The 14,037-nt window shown below is 31.7% G+C and overlaps 1 protein-coding gene across 4 annotated transcripts in view; it reads left to right on the top strand.

Annotated features, from left to right (window-relative positions):
- The window catches only part of LOC143258608 (uncharacterized), a 56,663-nt gene extending 42,764 nt beyond the window's left edge, over positions 1–13,899 (top strand). For all 4 annotated transcript variants that reach the window (XM_076517813.1, XM_076517815.1, XM_076517816.1 and 1 more), the window contains exons 9-10: positions 1,890–2,087; positions 4,488–13,899. In XM_076517813.1, the coding sequence (XP_076373928.1) occupies positions 1,890–2,087; positions 4,488–4,609 (320 nt within the window). In that variant the 3' untranslated portion in view covers positions 4,610–13,899. The remainder of the gene's footprint in view (positions 1–1,889; positions 2,088–4,487) is intronic.
- The last annotated feature ends 138 nt before the right edge of the window (positions 13,900–14,037 follow it).

Genomic DNA, 14,037 nt, shown 5'->3' with positions numbered 1-14,037 from the left:
AGTTTCAGCACATGTCTCAAAGATTTATCTGCATCAAATATTTGTCTTAAATCTCTTATGGTTGTTGTGTAGGATTCATTTCTCATTGCAGGTAATGATTTGCTTCAGTAATGACTATCTCTTGTTCCTAACCAGTTTCTGCCCTTAAGTAAATTCATGCAGTGCTCATTTGTCCAATTTTTTTCACCTTTCTGATTGATTGCAGCCAAGTGATGAGAAACAGTTGCACAGGAAACTTCGAAGTCTGCTGCAAATGCCCAAATTGTCATTTGTGGATTTAGCTTCCACAGTTGTTCTTGATCTTTCTTCATTCACAAGAGATTGAGGCCTTCCTTGGGGTTATTCTCAAGGTACATATCACCAGAACAAACTTTCTGAAACCAACATTTAATAGTCCATTGAGAAGTAATTCCTTGTCCAAATGCTAAATTCATGTTTCCATCACCCTCAATTGCATTTTTGTCCCAATTTGAACTCATAAAAAAAAAAAAAAAAGTAGTCTCAATTGTTTTGAAGACATCATCTTGTATAGGGTTTCAAAGAAACACAAAAACAATTATAATACAACTTGGCATGACAGACAAATTAAAAACAGCACTCTAGTCAATACTGAAGAGCATATAGTCAAGTTACTGTATTCAACTTATCCTAATCACAGTCACTCTTAACTAAGCAGAAGTTGGCCACTTCATATGAAATGACCTAATACGTTTTATAAATGAGATGAATGGATTAGAAAGAAAACTTTATTACAAGTTTATCAGAGTAACAAAAATACAAAATTTGGAGAAGGTTTTGTGATCATCAGATATAAGTACTTTACCTATATATAGGAAGATATATATATAACATTAAACAAACAATTCATGTGACTGGAGATTTTTTAAGGTTCAGCAAAGGTATCTTGTTGATATATAGTTTTTTGTTTAAAAATTATGGTGTATTTACTTTTTGATAGATATTCAATGGTTTTATTGTGTTGTAACATTTGTGAACATGAGTTTCTTTATTATGTTTACCAACTATGGTAAATTGATTAGTTAAGTTTACTGTTTGGTGACATGGCAAGAATGACAGACAAGTACAAATTATTCTGATGACTGAAATCTCTTTGGAGTATTATTTTTATATTTTTGTTACTTAAACAACATATCGCTGTGATTTAAAAAAAGTAAAAATAAAAACAGTATAAACCTCATTGATGAAAGATGATAGTAAACATTGAATATGTCTCAATTGTATTTACAGTATATTAGGTATACTGCAAATTTTAAAGAAGCACAATGGTGGCCATGTAGTAGTGCTGATATTAGTGATTTGTTATCCAAGTATTTTGTTTGTGTGAAATAAAATACTATCCAAATAAGTTGTGAAGACCGCACTCTATCATCTTTTATTTTTCACTTTGATTATTGCTATTTCTGATTATTCCAACTATAAAAAAATCATTAAAATATTGCTGATATGATTCTTCATTATTACATTTGGTTAATTCAAGTTTGTTCATCTTAATCAATTAATGTCATGACTCACAATAATTACCAACTAAATGAAAGTGGCATTTCTCATGATTACAATTTTCAGTTAATTCATTATTCAAGTCTTGTACAAATAATCAGTTAGTTGAATTTAATTGATTAAGCAGCTGATAATTACTCAACTTATCAGTTTCCTCTAACTCCAAAACCTTTATTGCACAGTGTGTGTAAAATCTTCAAACATTAACAGTGTGAAATACAATGACTTGGTTATGTATTTTTAGATTTTTCATATCTAAGAATTTGGCCTTGAATTAGTGTAGTGTGAAATGGTACGCAAGTAGGCTTAAGGTATTCATGATATGAGATTTTTTTTCATGTGATTGTTGTCTTTTTTCCTTTTTTGAATAGAAAAGAAAAAGGGGAAGAAGAAAAATCTGGGGAAACGATTTAAAAATAAAATATCACCTGGAAGTGAAGCACATTTGCAACTAGCAGCACCTGCACAGCTTCCACCCATTAGAAGTACCAAACCAGCTGAAGCAGTATGGTTAAGTAACGATATACCTGCACTGCCTAATTCTACCCATAGTCCTTCTCCAGGAAGAGGTGCACATCATCTTCATGTTCTCTTAATTACTTTCAAGTATTGTTTTTAGGGTTTCTAACTTGCCTGATAATCTTATTCATGAGAAAAGAAAATCATTGCACATATTCTCGTTTTCTTATGTGTTGCTACTACGTATAATTTAGTAACACTGAGATATATGTACCTGTTTACTCTTTTACCTGTAACGGATACTAAAGTGATTAGTGGTATAAATTTATAAAAACCTGTAAGATGCCGAAATAATTGTTCATAATTTGTAGTTATTGCATTTTTATGAGGCTTCCCAATTACATAGAATAAAAAGAAAGTACATGGTAAACAAATAGGGTATAAAAATTGTATACCCAAAGTAATTGATGGCAGAATTAAATTACACTAATATCAAAAGATATAAAATAAGATATAGGCTAGGCTAGAGTACAATGTATGAAACATAGAATAATGAACTGAAAACCAATAGTTAACACAAAATCCATCATGTGCATGATATGAAGTGTGATGAAGAGTACTTTACAAATATTTTTGTATACTTACATATACATCCATAGTATTAAGGCAGTGATAAGGTGAGGGAAGTAAAAAAAGGCTTTTCAAACACAGTATGTGTCAGGATTTCAGTCTTTATCTATTACGTAAATCTGTGCTTGTTTATACAAGGTTGTGATTAACACAAGATCACTGTGGTGTTTCATAACTGTTATATAAAACATTTTTTGGCTAAAGAGCCATCACATAAACATCTTTAAGTTTATCCTTATAGCCTTAGTACTGAACCAAAATATTAAAATAAATTGTCAGCTTCCAACTTAATTATTTTTGTTGTATTAAGACATTGTAAGAACAAGTCAATTACTGAATCAGTTATAATAGATTAACTCTTTCCATGCTGCTGGTATTATAGGGGCTTATTCTGAACTCTCATTAATAAAAATTAATAACTCGTAAAAGTCATGAATACAGTTGATAACCAGGGAAAATTTTAAGATATAACTTTGATCTTTTATCTACGAAAACACTGAATCTAATATAATATACCCAATATGTATATCTTACTCTATCCATAAAACTGTTTCTTCCTTTTACTAACTTACATACAGCTGTTTAAAAAAATAAACTCCACTCTTTCATCGTCTCTAAGTTAATTTGAAGGAATTCTCGTAAAACAACTGTTCTTGACTCATCTCAAGTTACCATGGCAGTTTTTGTATGCTAAAAATGAAATTCCAAAGAAATTAAATCAACAAAATAAACAAACATGCAGGGAAACCAATTAATTTAATTTTCTCCCATTTATGTGGCAAATAAAAGGTACAAAACTGTTAGTAAATACTGATTTATTTTCATAAAGGTAAAATTGAAAATATAATATGTGGTATAGAAGCCTAATGTATTACTTGATTCATCATACCCTACAGGCCAAAGTTTATATTTTCAGTTTTTACCTTTGGAGAAAAAAATTGTAATATAATTATCAAACAGTTGATATACTCTTTAATACTAAATAATAAATTTGGCACGATACCTTAAGTTAATTTAGGATACTAAATGTTTGCTTAAAAGGATTATAAAACACCATAAATATTAAAACCATTAATAATTCACATTACTTAAAAGCACAAGCCCAACATTGTTTCAAGACATTATCAGTGAAATTTTGAAACTTTAAATGTTAACAGGAATGAAACTCTATGGACACTTCACAGTTTCCATTTTCCTAAAAACATTAAAATGGTTAGGTAAAAAATAAAAACTAAGGCTATCAGGTTGACGTGTTTTTATGTAATTTTTTTCTAAAACAATTGTTAATGAAACATAGATCAAAAAAACATTTTGAAATCACAACCTTTCAGTTATAATTTGATTTTTGTACATATTTTTAGGAGAGAAAATAGACTTTTTGAAAGTTTATGCCATTTTCCCTCTGTAAAAACACTGGACTGGAAAGGCTTAAGCAACAACAAATTTTATGAAACTGTGATGTGATATAATGGTACATCAGATAGTTTGAAGTCACATTAGCTATTTCAACAGATTTCAGGTTTTATCTAGAGTGAAAGCAATGTTATAAAAAGGTTTCTTCAGAAGTTAAGCTCTTGGATTTAAAAATACTTTTGAATTTATTTTTAACATGTTGGATTATTTTTTTAAAGAATAGTTCTAGTTTCATTATCTAGGTTTTCTGTATTTGACAGTAACACCACATTATTTTTTTTTGGAAACAAATTATGTGACAGACATTGAGTAAAGGAATATGTAAATTTCTATCTGGAATGTTTCTGTATACACTATCACAAATAAACTAGTTTTTGCAACAAACAATATAAAGAGTAGAAAGTGGTTATATTACCTAGATTTCTGGAATAAATTCACACGTTCACAGTATGCTATTTTTCTTACAGAAGGTGGAAACATAAATTGGGCATTAGCAGAAGATCTCATAGCAGAAAGTTGTGAAGACAAAGAAAAAGATGGAGTTCTGTCCAGTTACAAAGAAAATGGCTTAATAGATGACATTACTTGATTGAAGTTCATAGAAACAAGGTTAATATTTTCCGTCCACAATCTAACTCTGGGATGTAAGGTAGACTTGTGATATACACATCTGCTAGTCTGTGAGTGTGCAAGATAATAATTGTTATTCTTTTGATTTACATTATTTTATTTTATTTTTAGTGTTGCAATATTGTGGTTGATGTCAGCAAAGATACTGTTATTCATGGATTCTGATATTATGTATATATGTATTATATACTATAACTGGTTCTGTCACTTTTTAAAATAACCTAAATTTTTAGTTACTTGAAACATAAACGTAGTTAAGGTAATATCAGTGCTTTATGCATCTACAACAATGTGGTTGCAATGTACAAAAAGAAACATTTAGAAATAGTGTAGTCAATCAAGTGAGGAGCACCTGTTGTTCTTAAAGTAGAACCTACTGAAGATGATTTACAAAGATACATTACCAATGCAAATTTAAATATCATTTAGATGGTACTTAATAGTTTCAAAACCACTTAAAAGGTACATAAGGAATATTAGTACAATTTTTGTTGTTCCCAAGGTGGGACAATGGTAAATCTACAAAAATCTGGTGTTCAATACTTTGTATAGCCCAGTGTGGCTTTCCTCTAAAGAAAAACAACCAATTTTTTGAGTGTGTGTTGTATATTATGAAAAAATTCAGAAGAAATCTAAAACATTGATAATATTGTTTGTCATTTTTTTCCTTTGGTATTAAACTATTACAAATTTATATTCACAAGAAGAAATTCTGGGCTTCATAATGAAAATAAGTTCAAAATTATTTGAAAATTAGTGTACAGATTTATTGCATTGTTGGTTGACTGAAATTTTATATCATTATAGGAAAGTTAATTTTAAGTTTACAGCAGAAGAAACAATTAACTGGTTAAGGATGAAATTTATTGTTCTAGACATTAGCAGACTTCTTAAATTAAAAACATTGTGGTCTGAAAAGAATAATGGAAACCACTGAGAATACAAATATTCTACTTATTTTTCTAGTCTTATAAGTCTGGCATCTGGCAACAAATATTGTATTAATTGTGGTTTGTGACTTGATATTTACAAATTGTTTCATACAGAATACACACCTATAATTGGGAAAGAAAAGTAGTTCATACATCAGATAATTTGCTGTCAGCTGAATAAAGATGTATATAGTGTAATTTTATTAATTTTAAAGTAAAACAAAAACAACTTTACAATCTAGTATTTTTTTGTCATTAGCCATTTCTACATGTTATACCCAGGAGCAGTTTCCAAAATCGTGAATTAAATACTCGTCAATACATCATTTATTACTAAGCCTTTACTCATTTCTTTTTTGTTTATTTAATTAATTAAGACGAAGTTTTGTCATGATAATTATGAATAATTAATCTTCTGACTCACTGTGATAAATAATTACTACTGTTTTTTATATTGTTTGTGATTTCTAGTTTATAATTTTCTTGTACTCGGTTAATGGAAAGAAAGTTGTATGTAAGTAACATGATTGTATTGGGTTGAGGAATAATTCGCGAGCGTTTTTTCAAGTTAACAAAATATATTCATAAATGAAACGCTTTCACAAAATATTTCATGTCATTTGGTAGATAATTTTTTGCTCTAATAGATGGTGTGTTTGATTTTCATATGTCTTTAATTTTTGCTTTCATTTTCAGCTCATTAAATGGAATGTCAAGTGGACAAAATCGAGCATTTTCGACACCATCTGCTTTTCGCATTTAATTTCTTGCAATTTCGTTTTAAACAATGCATACTATATACCTAGGTATTACATGAAATAAAGTATCATAATAAATGTTTTGGGTGTAATGTGTTCATGCATTGAAGTATTGTATAGTCTTGCATGTAATGCTTGAATGAAATTATTTAAAAACGTTCACGAATTATTCCTCAACCTAATATTAGAGAAACAATTATGGGTACACAAAACCTGACTACAACAACTACTAAAGATCATTGGTTGTGTGTGTGCATGTGTGTATATGTATATATATCCAGTTGAATGATATTTTTTGTAGATAAAATAGAAATATTAAAACTACTTTGAGACTTTAAAAATCTGTCTTTAACATGTCATAATTCTCACTCATTAAATAAATGGATTTTTATAAAATGGGGATGTTTGTACACAGTATAGTTTAGATTATATGAAAGTGTGTAAATGTAACACCAATTTCATGAAAATCAACCACTTCAATAGTTTTACAAGGTATGGAAAGGTAATAAACATAGCTTTTGAAATTTAAACACGTTCCTGTAAGATTAGAACTGTAGCTCACGTGACACTCCCATAAATTTAATAGTTCAAATTATATCATAAGTAATGACTTTGTAGTAATAGTTATATAAATACCTGTTTGAGGGATGAAATCTGTAATTCACAAATATTGTTAAACAATACAATTAGAAGTTATGTGTGACGGGTTGTCATTAAGAGAATCCCTGCATTCTTGTTTTTTCAAAATTAAGATTAACTTGCCCCTATAACAGTAATTGTATTCTATGGGCACAATTCACTCCTATCACTTTTTTTACCAAAAACACAAAAACTGACGTTTTTATGATTCAGCATGGGTGAACCTAAGAAACAACGAGTTATCAGTTTTTAATCAATTCAGCTGCATTTCAGCATGCACCATACCCTCATATCATAGCTGTCTCTACGTAGTTGAATCCAATCTTCACTTCTTTATTTGGTGTGACATTGTTAACACTCGCTCCCTTCTCACTCCTACATGAGTGAGGTGGTTTTCAGTAATTTAAATTTGTAAGGAGCTAATTGAATCTGGTTCATAAGGCTTATTCTTAAGCTTTTATGATGGTTTTAAAATAAAGTTTAGGCACAACACTTACTTGTGCACAGATATATATCACAATACAGAAAGTGATTCTTTATACACATATATTATGAAACAAAAATTTGAATTTTAAATCCTTCTCAATAATATACATTTTTTTCATTCTATAACTCTGTTAAATATTCCTTTTGTTAGCACAAAATGATGTGATTGACATGGTCCTCAGACTAAATGGACGTTCATAGAGATCCATGTCACTCATTTTTTGAAACTAACAGAATCCATATTTATGCCTAATAACACTAAATCTGGCAACAAAATTACTGTTTAGTACAAAAACTGAAGTTGGGTCAAAGCACTTTTCCACTCATATGACCTTTTCAGCAAATATGTTAAGACCTAGGGCTTGACTTCAAACTTTTTTTTCTATAGTGCATTTCGAAAATACTCAGTTATTGATTTTTACATTTTAAAATATTGTTTATAATGCACTGTTGAGTTGGATTTCTTTATTTGATGTGAATTCTATATTTCACTCAATTACTGGTAACCAGTTAATATTTATGAATTCACAAATTAATATTATGACAAAAATGACTATTGATGGTGCAGTGAAAATAGCTGCAGGTTATCCGTAGTTAGGAGATAGCTTCTATCGTGTAGGACAAAGCATGCTCCTATCTACAAGCAATTCTGCCATTACTTGTGGTCTTGCATCAGGATGATGTGGACATGGACAGCTTTCTTCTCTTATTTCTTTTCTATACAGCAGTGTTTTCAGTCATCACTTTTTAGATTTGATATCTTAGGCATGCTGTTTTCTCTTTGTCACTTGTATCACTTGATCTCTCCCCCTTTTTTATTAATTGCATCATCTTGTTCAAAGTCTTTGATCCTCCCTCCCTGGCCTAATACTGAGGTCCTTTGTAAATGTTTTGTAGATTAAATATATGTAGAGGATAGTAAGCCACACCTCCCACATACTGCAGAGGCTCACATATTTGCATATCATTGTTCTTTGTGCTTCCAGTATTCTATTCATCTCTTTGCCTTCTTAAGAAAACTGGGAATGAGCATCCTGTTTTCAATTTATCCTGTCCTGTGTTGTAAGTGGTCTTATTGTTCGCCTGAATCCTACATTCTCACAAGCTCAATTTGCATCATTATATGAGCAGTTGACTTTTTATTGCTCTATCCTTTGTAATCTTCCTCAGAGTTGCTGCTCAAATGTGTTAGATTATCAAGGTGGAGAAGTCCATCCCCTCAATATCTTCATCATCAAGAGGTGTTTTACAATTTGCATCTAAGTCAAGCCCACCCTTCTCCTCTTTGTTTGCAAGCCATGGAGTTAATTCAGAGAGTATTATCAGTACATTCTCCCCCTGTCAAGAGGTTCTGTTTCTTTTGGTGTCTTGACCATCACCACATACATTCCTCTTTGTGGATACTACGAGATCACTGAACAGATATCCCTTCTGTCTGGCTTCGTCTGGTGATTAAACAAGGACAACACAACAATAGATGGTACCTATTCTTCCTCCCCATCTACATATCCATGTCTTCACAAATGCATCATTGTCAAGATGTGGTGCATGCTGCAATACACAGCAGATCTTAGACTGTTAGTCTCAAGAGGAGTTAGCTCTTGAAATCAGTCGTTTGGAACTCCTTGTTATTTGACGAGCAATGGTTCAATTTGTGTTGCCTCTGTGGGGCATGACAGTTATGATTTTCATTTGAGTAACTTGACATTTACCCCATACATCATCTGAGAAGGGGCAATCCATCCTGGTTCTTCTGTTCCCATACATGATAGATCTCCTGTTATGGGCTCACAGTAGTCAGATTCATTTGCTTGATTGTCACAAACAAGGTGCCTTCAAGCTTGTCACAATTTGCATATCCCTTCCTGACAAGGTTCAACCCATAGAGTAGTCTCTTGACTATGTTCTCGAATATTTCCAAGATGTATGCATTTGCCAAACTTCCTCTCTCTTGGTCCATATCCTTTGGCTGTGGGTGCATTCAGCCAGGATGAAAATTACCTTTTCCATCAATCATTCCCTTTCCTCTAATCCACTGTGTATTAAGTTCTTCTTGTGATTCCTTTCTGGCCAGCTTTACCATTGTTTCCGTTCCTTCTCCAGAAACTACCTCCATTACCTTTCTCCTGGTCCCTTCTCTACCAACCTCACTAAGGGGTGCTTCACCCTGCCATTCCCACACACTATCTTAATGTACACCTTTTGTCATGTCCCTTGCAAGGGTTTGGGCTTATTCACAAGTGTAGCATTCCTGTTGTCTCACTCTGACTGTTTCTCATCCATGTCTGTATATCATATTCCATAGTTGGTCTATACAGCATGGATTCTAGTTATTTCCCTATTATTTTGGTCTGTATGTTTTCACCCTCCTCCTTCTTCCACGCAGTTGCTAGGCTGGAATCTAAATATTATTCTTCATGACCTTTCCCTTCCTCTCTTCAAACTGTTAGCCTCATGTTCCTTATATTTTGTCTCCTTGAACATTTATTTCCTTGTCCATTTGACTTGTGGATGTCTTTGGTCAGACTTGTATGCTATATGTATCCTTTTATATCCCATTTGTTCCTATGTTTCAAAAACATCATCTGCCCAACAAAGATATTGTTCCTTCACCCTTTTTCCCTTCCTTCCATATCCTTTGATCTTAATTGTCTTATGTGTCCAGTCTGTGCTTTACAGTGTTATTTGTCACATACAGTATCCTTTATCTAATCTTGCCAACTGTTCTTTGCTTCATCCCATCAGATCTATCACATTCTGATGTCCTCAGCTACTTATTTTCGTTGTCCTTTGGAAGAGATTATCCAAGCCAACATGTGAACTCGCATCATCTGGCAGTTTCTTGCTTAATTGGATATTGCCTTTTCCCTGCAGCGATTGTGTGTGTGTTGGTACAACTCTGACTGGATAAGATTTTTTTTAAGGGACATACTTTACATGTTATGGACCCTGCTCTGCAGCAAGTGATACCTGTCCAGGTATAGTGATCTCCAGCATTTGCACTGTGATATATACAAGGTTTGTCATGCTCCCTTTTAAGATGGTGTGTTCCACAAGATCACTTGCAGGTTCTTCCTCAGGTATATTGAGGCATAAGGGAGTTCATGCCAGACTAACAGGAGTTAAGTAGAAAGAGGTTGTGAGTAACCCTCTCTAATGTACCTTAGATTCCAGAATCAGGAATGATCTGCTTTTTGCAATATGGTATTATGGTCACTCATTGCTTTTCCTCCAGTGATGCATTCCTCCCAACTCTCCAGTGGAGTATGGAAGTCTTTTTCTCTTAGCTGCTGGAGTGGTGGATCATGGAGGAAACCTCCCGAGTGTGCACACTTCTGCCCAGTCAAGAGTAGTGGCTTTCTTCCTGTGTAGAAGACATGACTATCCTCTTGCCATGCATCTGGACTGAATCTTTCCAATATTTTGTAGTTTGCTCCTCCTTGGATGTTAGTTTGTGGGTGACTGGTTTTGGTTGGTGTTGGACCAGCCAACACAGAATGGATATATTCCCAATGCTGATTGGTTTTGGACCATGTTGCATTTCCACAATTTATTTTTCCAGGTTGTGTTTGATTTGTACACATGTTGATCCAGATTCTGAGGTGAATTGTTGAGTTTATCCTGGTGCCACTTGTATGGAATGGAGTTGACCTCTCAATTATAGTTTGTTGCACCCTAGCCATTTTACACACCTTCTTCCTTTTGAATTTCATGTGGATAACTTGTGACACAACATCAGTTGGCAACACTTGAGTAAAGAGTTACCAAGTTGAGATGTGGTGTGCTTTCTCACAGATGTTCTTTATAAGCTTTTGAAGAGTACTCATATATTTCCAATAAATATTTATCTCCTCTCATACTTCCAGTGTTGTTTTTCATGCCTAATTTTGAAGTAAGATAGAAGGGTTTGTCACATGCTAAAAAGCAACTAAATCACGTGCAATTAGGTGGGAATTCAAGGCTAGTGGCAAGCAAAAAGTTGCACATTAGAGAGCAGTGAAATTAACAATAGCTGTAACTGTAAAAAAAGGAAAGTATCTATTGGAAATACATTTTCAGAATAGGAAAGTATTAACTTCCAGTTTATTACTTGTGGTGTAATAAACATGTTTTTTCTTAATATTTCCATATTTATTTGGTATAGGTAGAAGTTTAATGATATGGTAGGTGATGTGTTTTAATGAAGAATACATTTCTCTTAAAATGAGGAGTCTGAACTTCTTCAAAGTTATTGTGTCCAGTTCTAATAACTCCATTATCTACATCTTTAAAACTGTTAATGTGATCTAGGCACAGAAAAAATGAAGTTAATGCTATGTACAAAATTGTATGATACAACAGGTGGTGTACAAAGTGTACTCAAAGATTTTCAGCTTTAAGTGAGTTGTAAGCAATTTCCTGTAAACTGTTGTGCCTAATAGCATTAGCCTAGTTAGTTTTGCATTAATTCATTTGTTTTAACTGTATACAGTGATGTAACAGGAAAATAATCTAAATTGTTAAATGTTAAGGTTAACTCAGTTTTATAAATTGTAAAATCACTTGTAAATTATCATAACAAACTTCAGAACTACAATGCTTTTGATATTTCCTCAGTATACAATAGATTGTAAAGGTCCTATTGATAACCATCCATACTAACTACTAGGTAAGATACAGACATTTCATAATATTATGCAAATTATACAGAGAAATCAATGAAAATAATAAGTTATGCTAATTACAGTTCAATACTTTTCTAAACCATTTCTTACTAGTGAGACATTACCATCTCACATAGCCTCTTTAATTTCCTAAAAATTGGGAACAACCAGGGAATAAATGGTGCATTTCTTGGTATGTTTTGCATAGAATTATGAAATTACGTTAATATGCTGTGCTTATCAGCCTTAACAGCATACTTAAACAGTTGAAATAAAGCCATGTGCTGTTGTAAGCATCCACAGTTTAGGTATAAGGCATTTCTTTACACAGGAAAAATTATAACCAGTTTTCATTCCATAACAAATATAGTGCAGGCATGAGTGCTTTTAGTTATTACCAAAAAAGTGGAATAAACGTTTTTAAGACTTATCTGCAGGTTTTGTGCACAGTTTGATATTAAATTTCAGAACGTAAGGTGGGTTAAAATTTCACAATCTCATACAAGTAAGAACATATACCATAATATTGTATGCACCAGTAAAACAGTAATGTTACATATACTGTTGAATTTTAAAAAAAATGTATTAAACTGTTAATGCTTGTCAGCATTTGGCTAAACTCTGATTGTACAAATAATTATATACAAACAATAGTCACAAATTGTAATGTTCAAAACTTGTTTGTAGAGATCAGGTAGAAAAAAAAAATCACTCATAATTACTAGTTGCCTGATAGAATATAATTTTGAAATGTTACTGATAAGACTGTAGTATTTCATTTATTATCATTCTTGTATATATTTTTGAGTAGTCATTTTCATCACACCAAGTGTTTTTGAAGATAAATAATAGTTCTTGTTCAGTCGTCCAGTTCCATGATTTTTACTTTTGATGGTGCTTCAAAAATATTTTGCAGATATTAGAATTAAAAATTTGTATTATAAAATATTTTTCTTGGTGATAATAGTGACAGAAGTAAGGTAGCAAAGCATAGTAAATAAACATGTGGAACCTTTGTACAAGTGCTTATTTCATAGTAGATACTATTACAAATAAATGTTTTGTAGTGTACAACACAGGAACTGTAAACTATCAAACTCAAAACTGTTAACATTTCGTTAATGTCTTTATCTTAAAACATATTCTGGAAAATAAACTAGAAATAATGCAACAGTATTTAAAGTTTGAAGTGGGCACAATAAATTATTTTCTTCAAACACAGTTTTCTTAAATGAGATAATTATTTTTTCAAGGTAGCTGCTTTATTTTAATCCTAGCAAAAAAGGTAATCAAATAGATTTGAAATTGTTACTAGTAGGAAGCTATGTCATTGGACATTTTAATTTAAAAGTCAGTAAATAAGTCATGAAAAGGTTTGTATTACCAGGTTTATGATGGATTATCCTACTGTTGATAAACAGAGTATCTCTTACAAAAGTCATAAATAGCAGTAGATATTCAATTATTTCAAAAACAGAAAATATTTTTTATAAATTTTAACAAATAAATATGGAATTAGATTTTACACATTTCATGCAACCAGAACTGCAATTAGACACAGCCTTTACTTTCCATTTCATTTGAGTGGTCCAAATGTATGTATGAAAGTGGGTACTTCATTCTTGTAAGAATGATGTTAGATAAGGAACCAACCTTGAAACTGTGTGACTGTATATAATTCTGAATTTACTGGATGTAGCTAAATTAAACTTGTAATGGTTTTAGTAAACATGACAATTCTATTACAAAAAAGAAAACTACAATTTTTTAATAAAGTAGTTTTTCTGGAGATGTGTATGTGATTTTCTGAAGCCTCTACTAACTCTGTTAAAGATTATTTTAGTTTTATTTTTTCACATTTCACTTGCATAACCTCAAGAACCTCCAAAAATTTAATTGTAACCATTTCAAGAACATTTGTACTCAAGA

This window comes from Tachypleus tridentatus, chromosome 8 (assembly GCF_004210375.1).
Source record: "Tachypleus tridentatus isolate NWPU-2018 chromosome 8, ASM421037v1, whole genome shotgun sequence".
Classification (NCBI taxonomy): Eukaryota; Metazoa; Arthropoda; class Merostomata; order Xiphosura; family Limulidae; genus Tachypleus; species Tachypleus tridentatus.
This window is presented reverse-complemented; position numbering and strand designations above follow the sequence as displayed.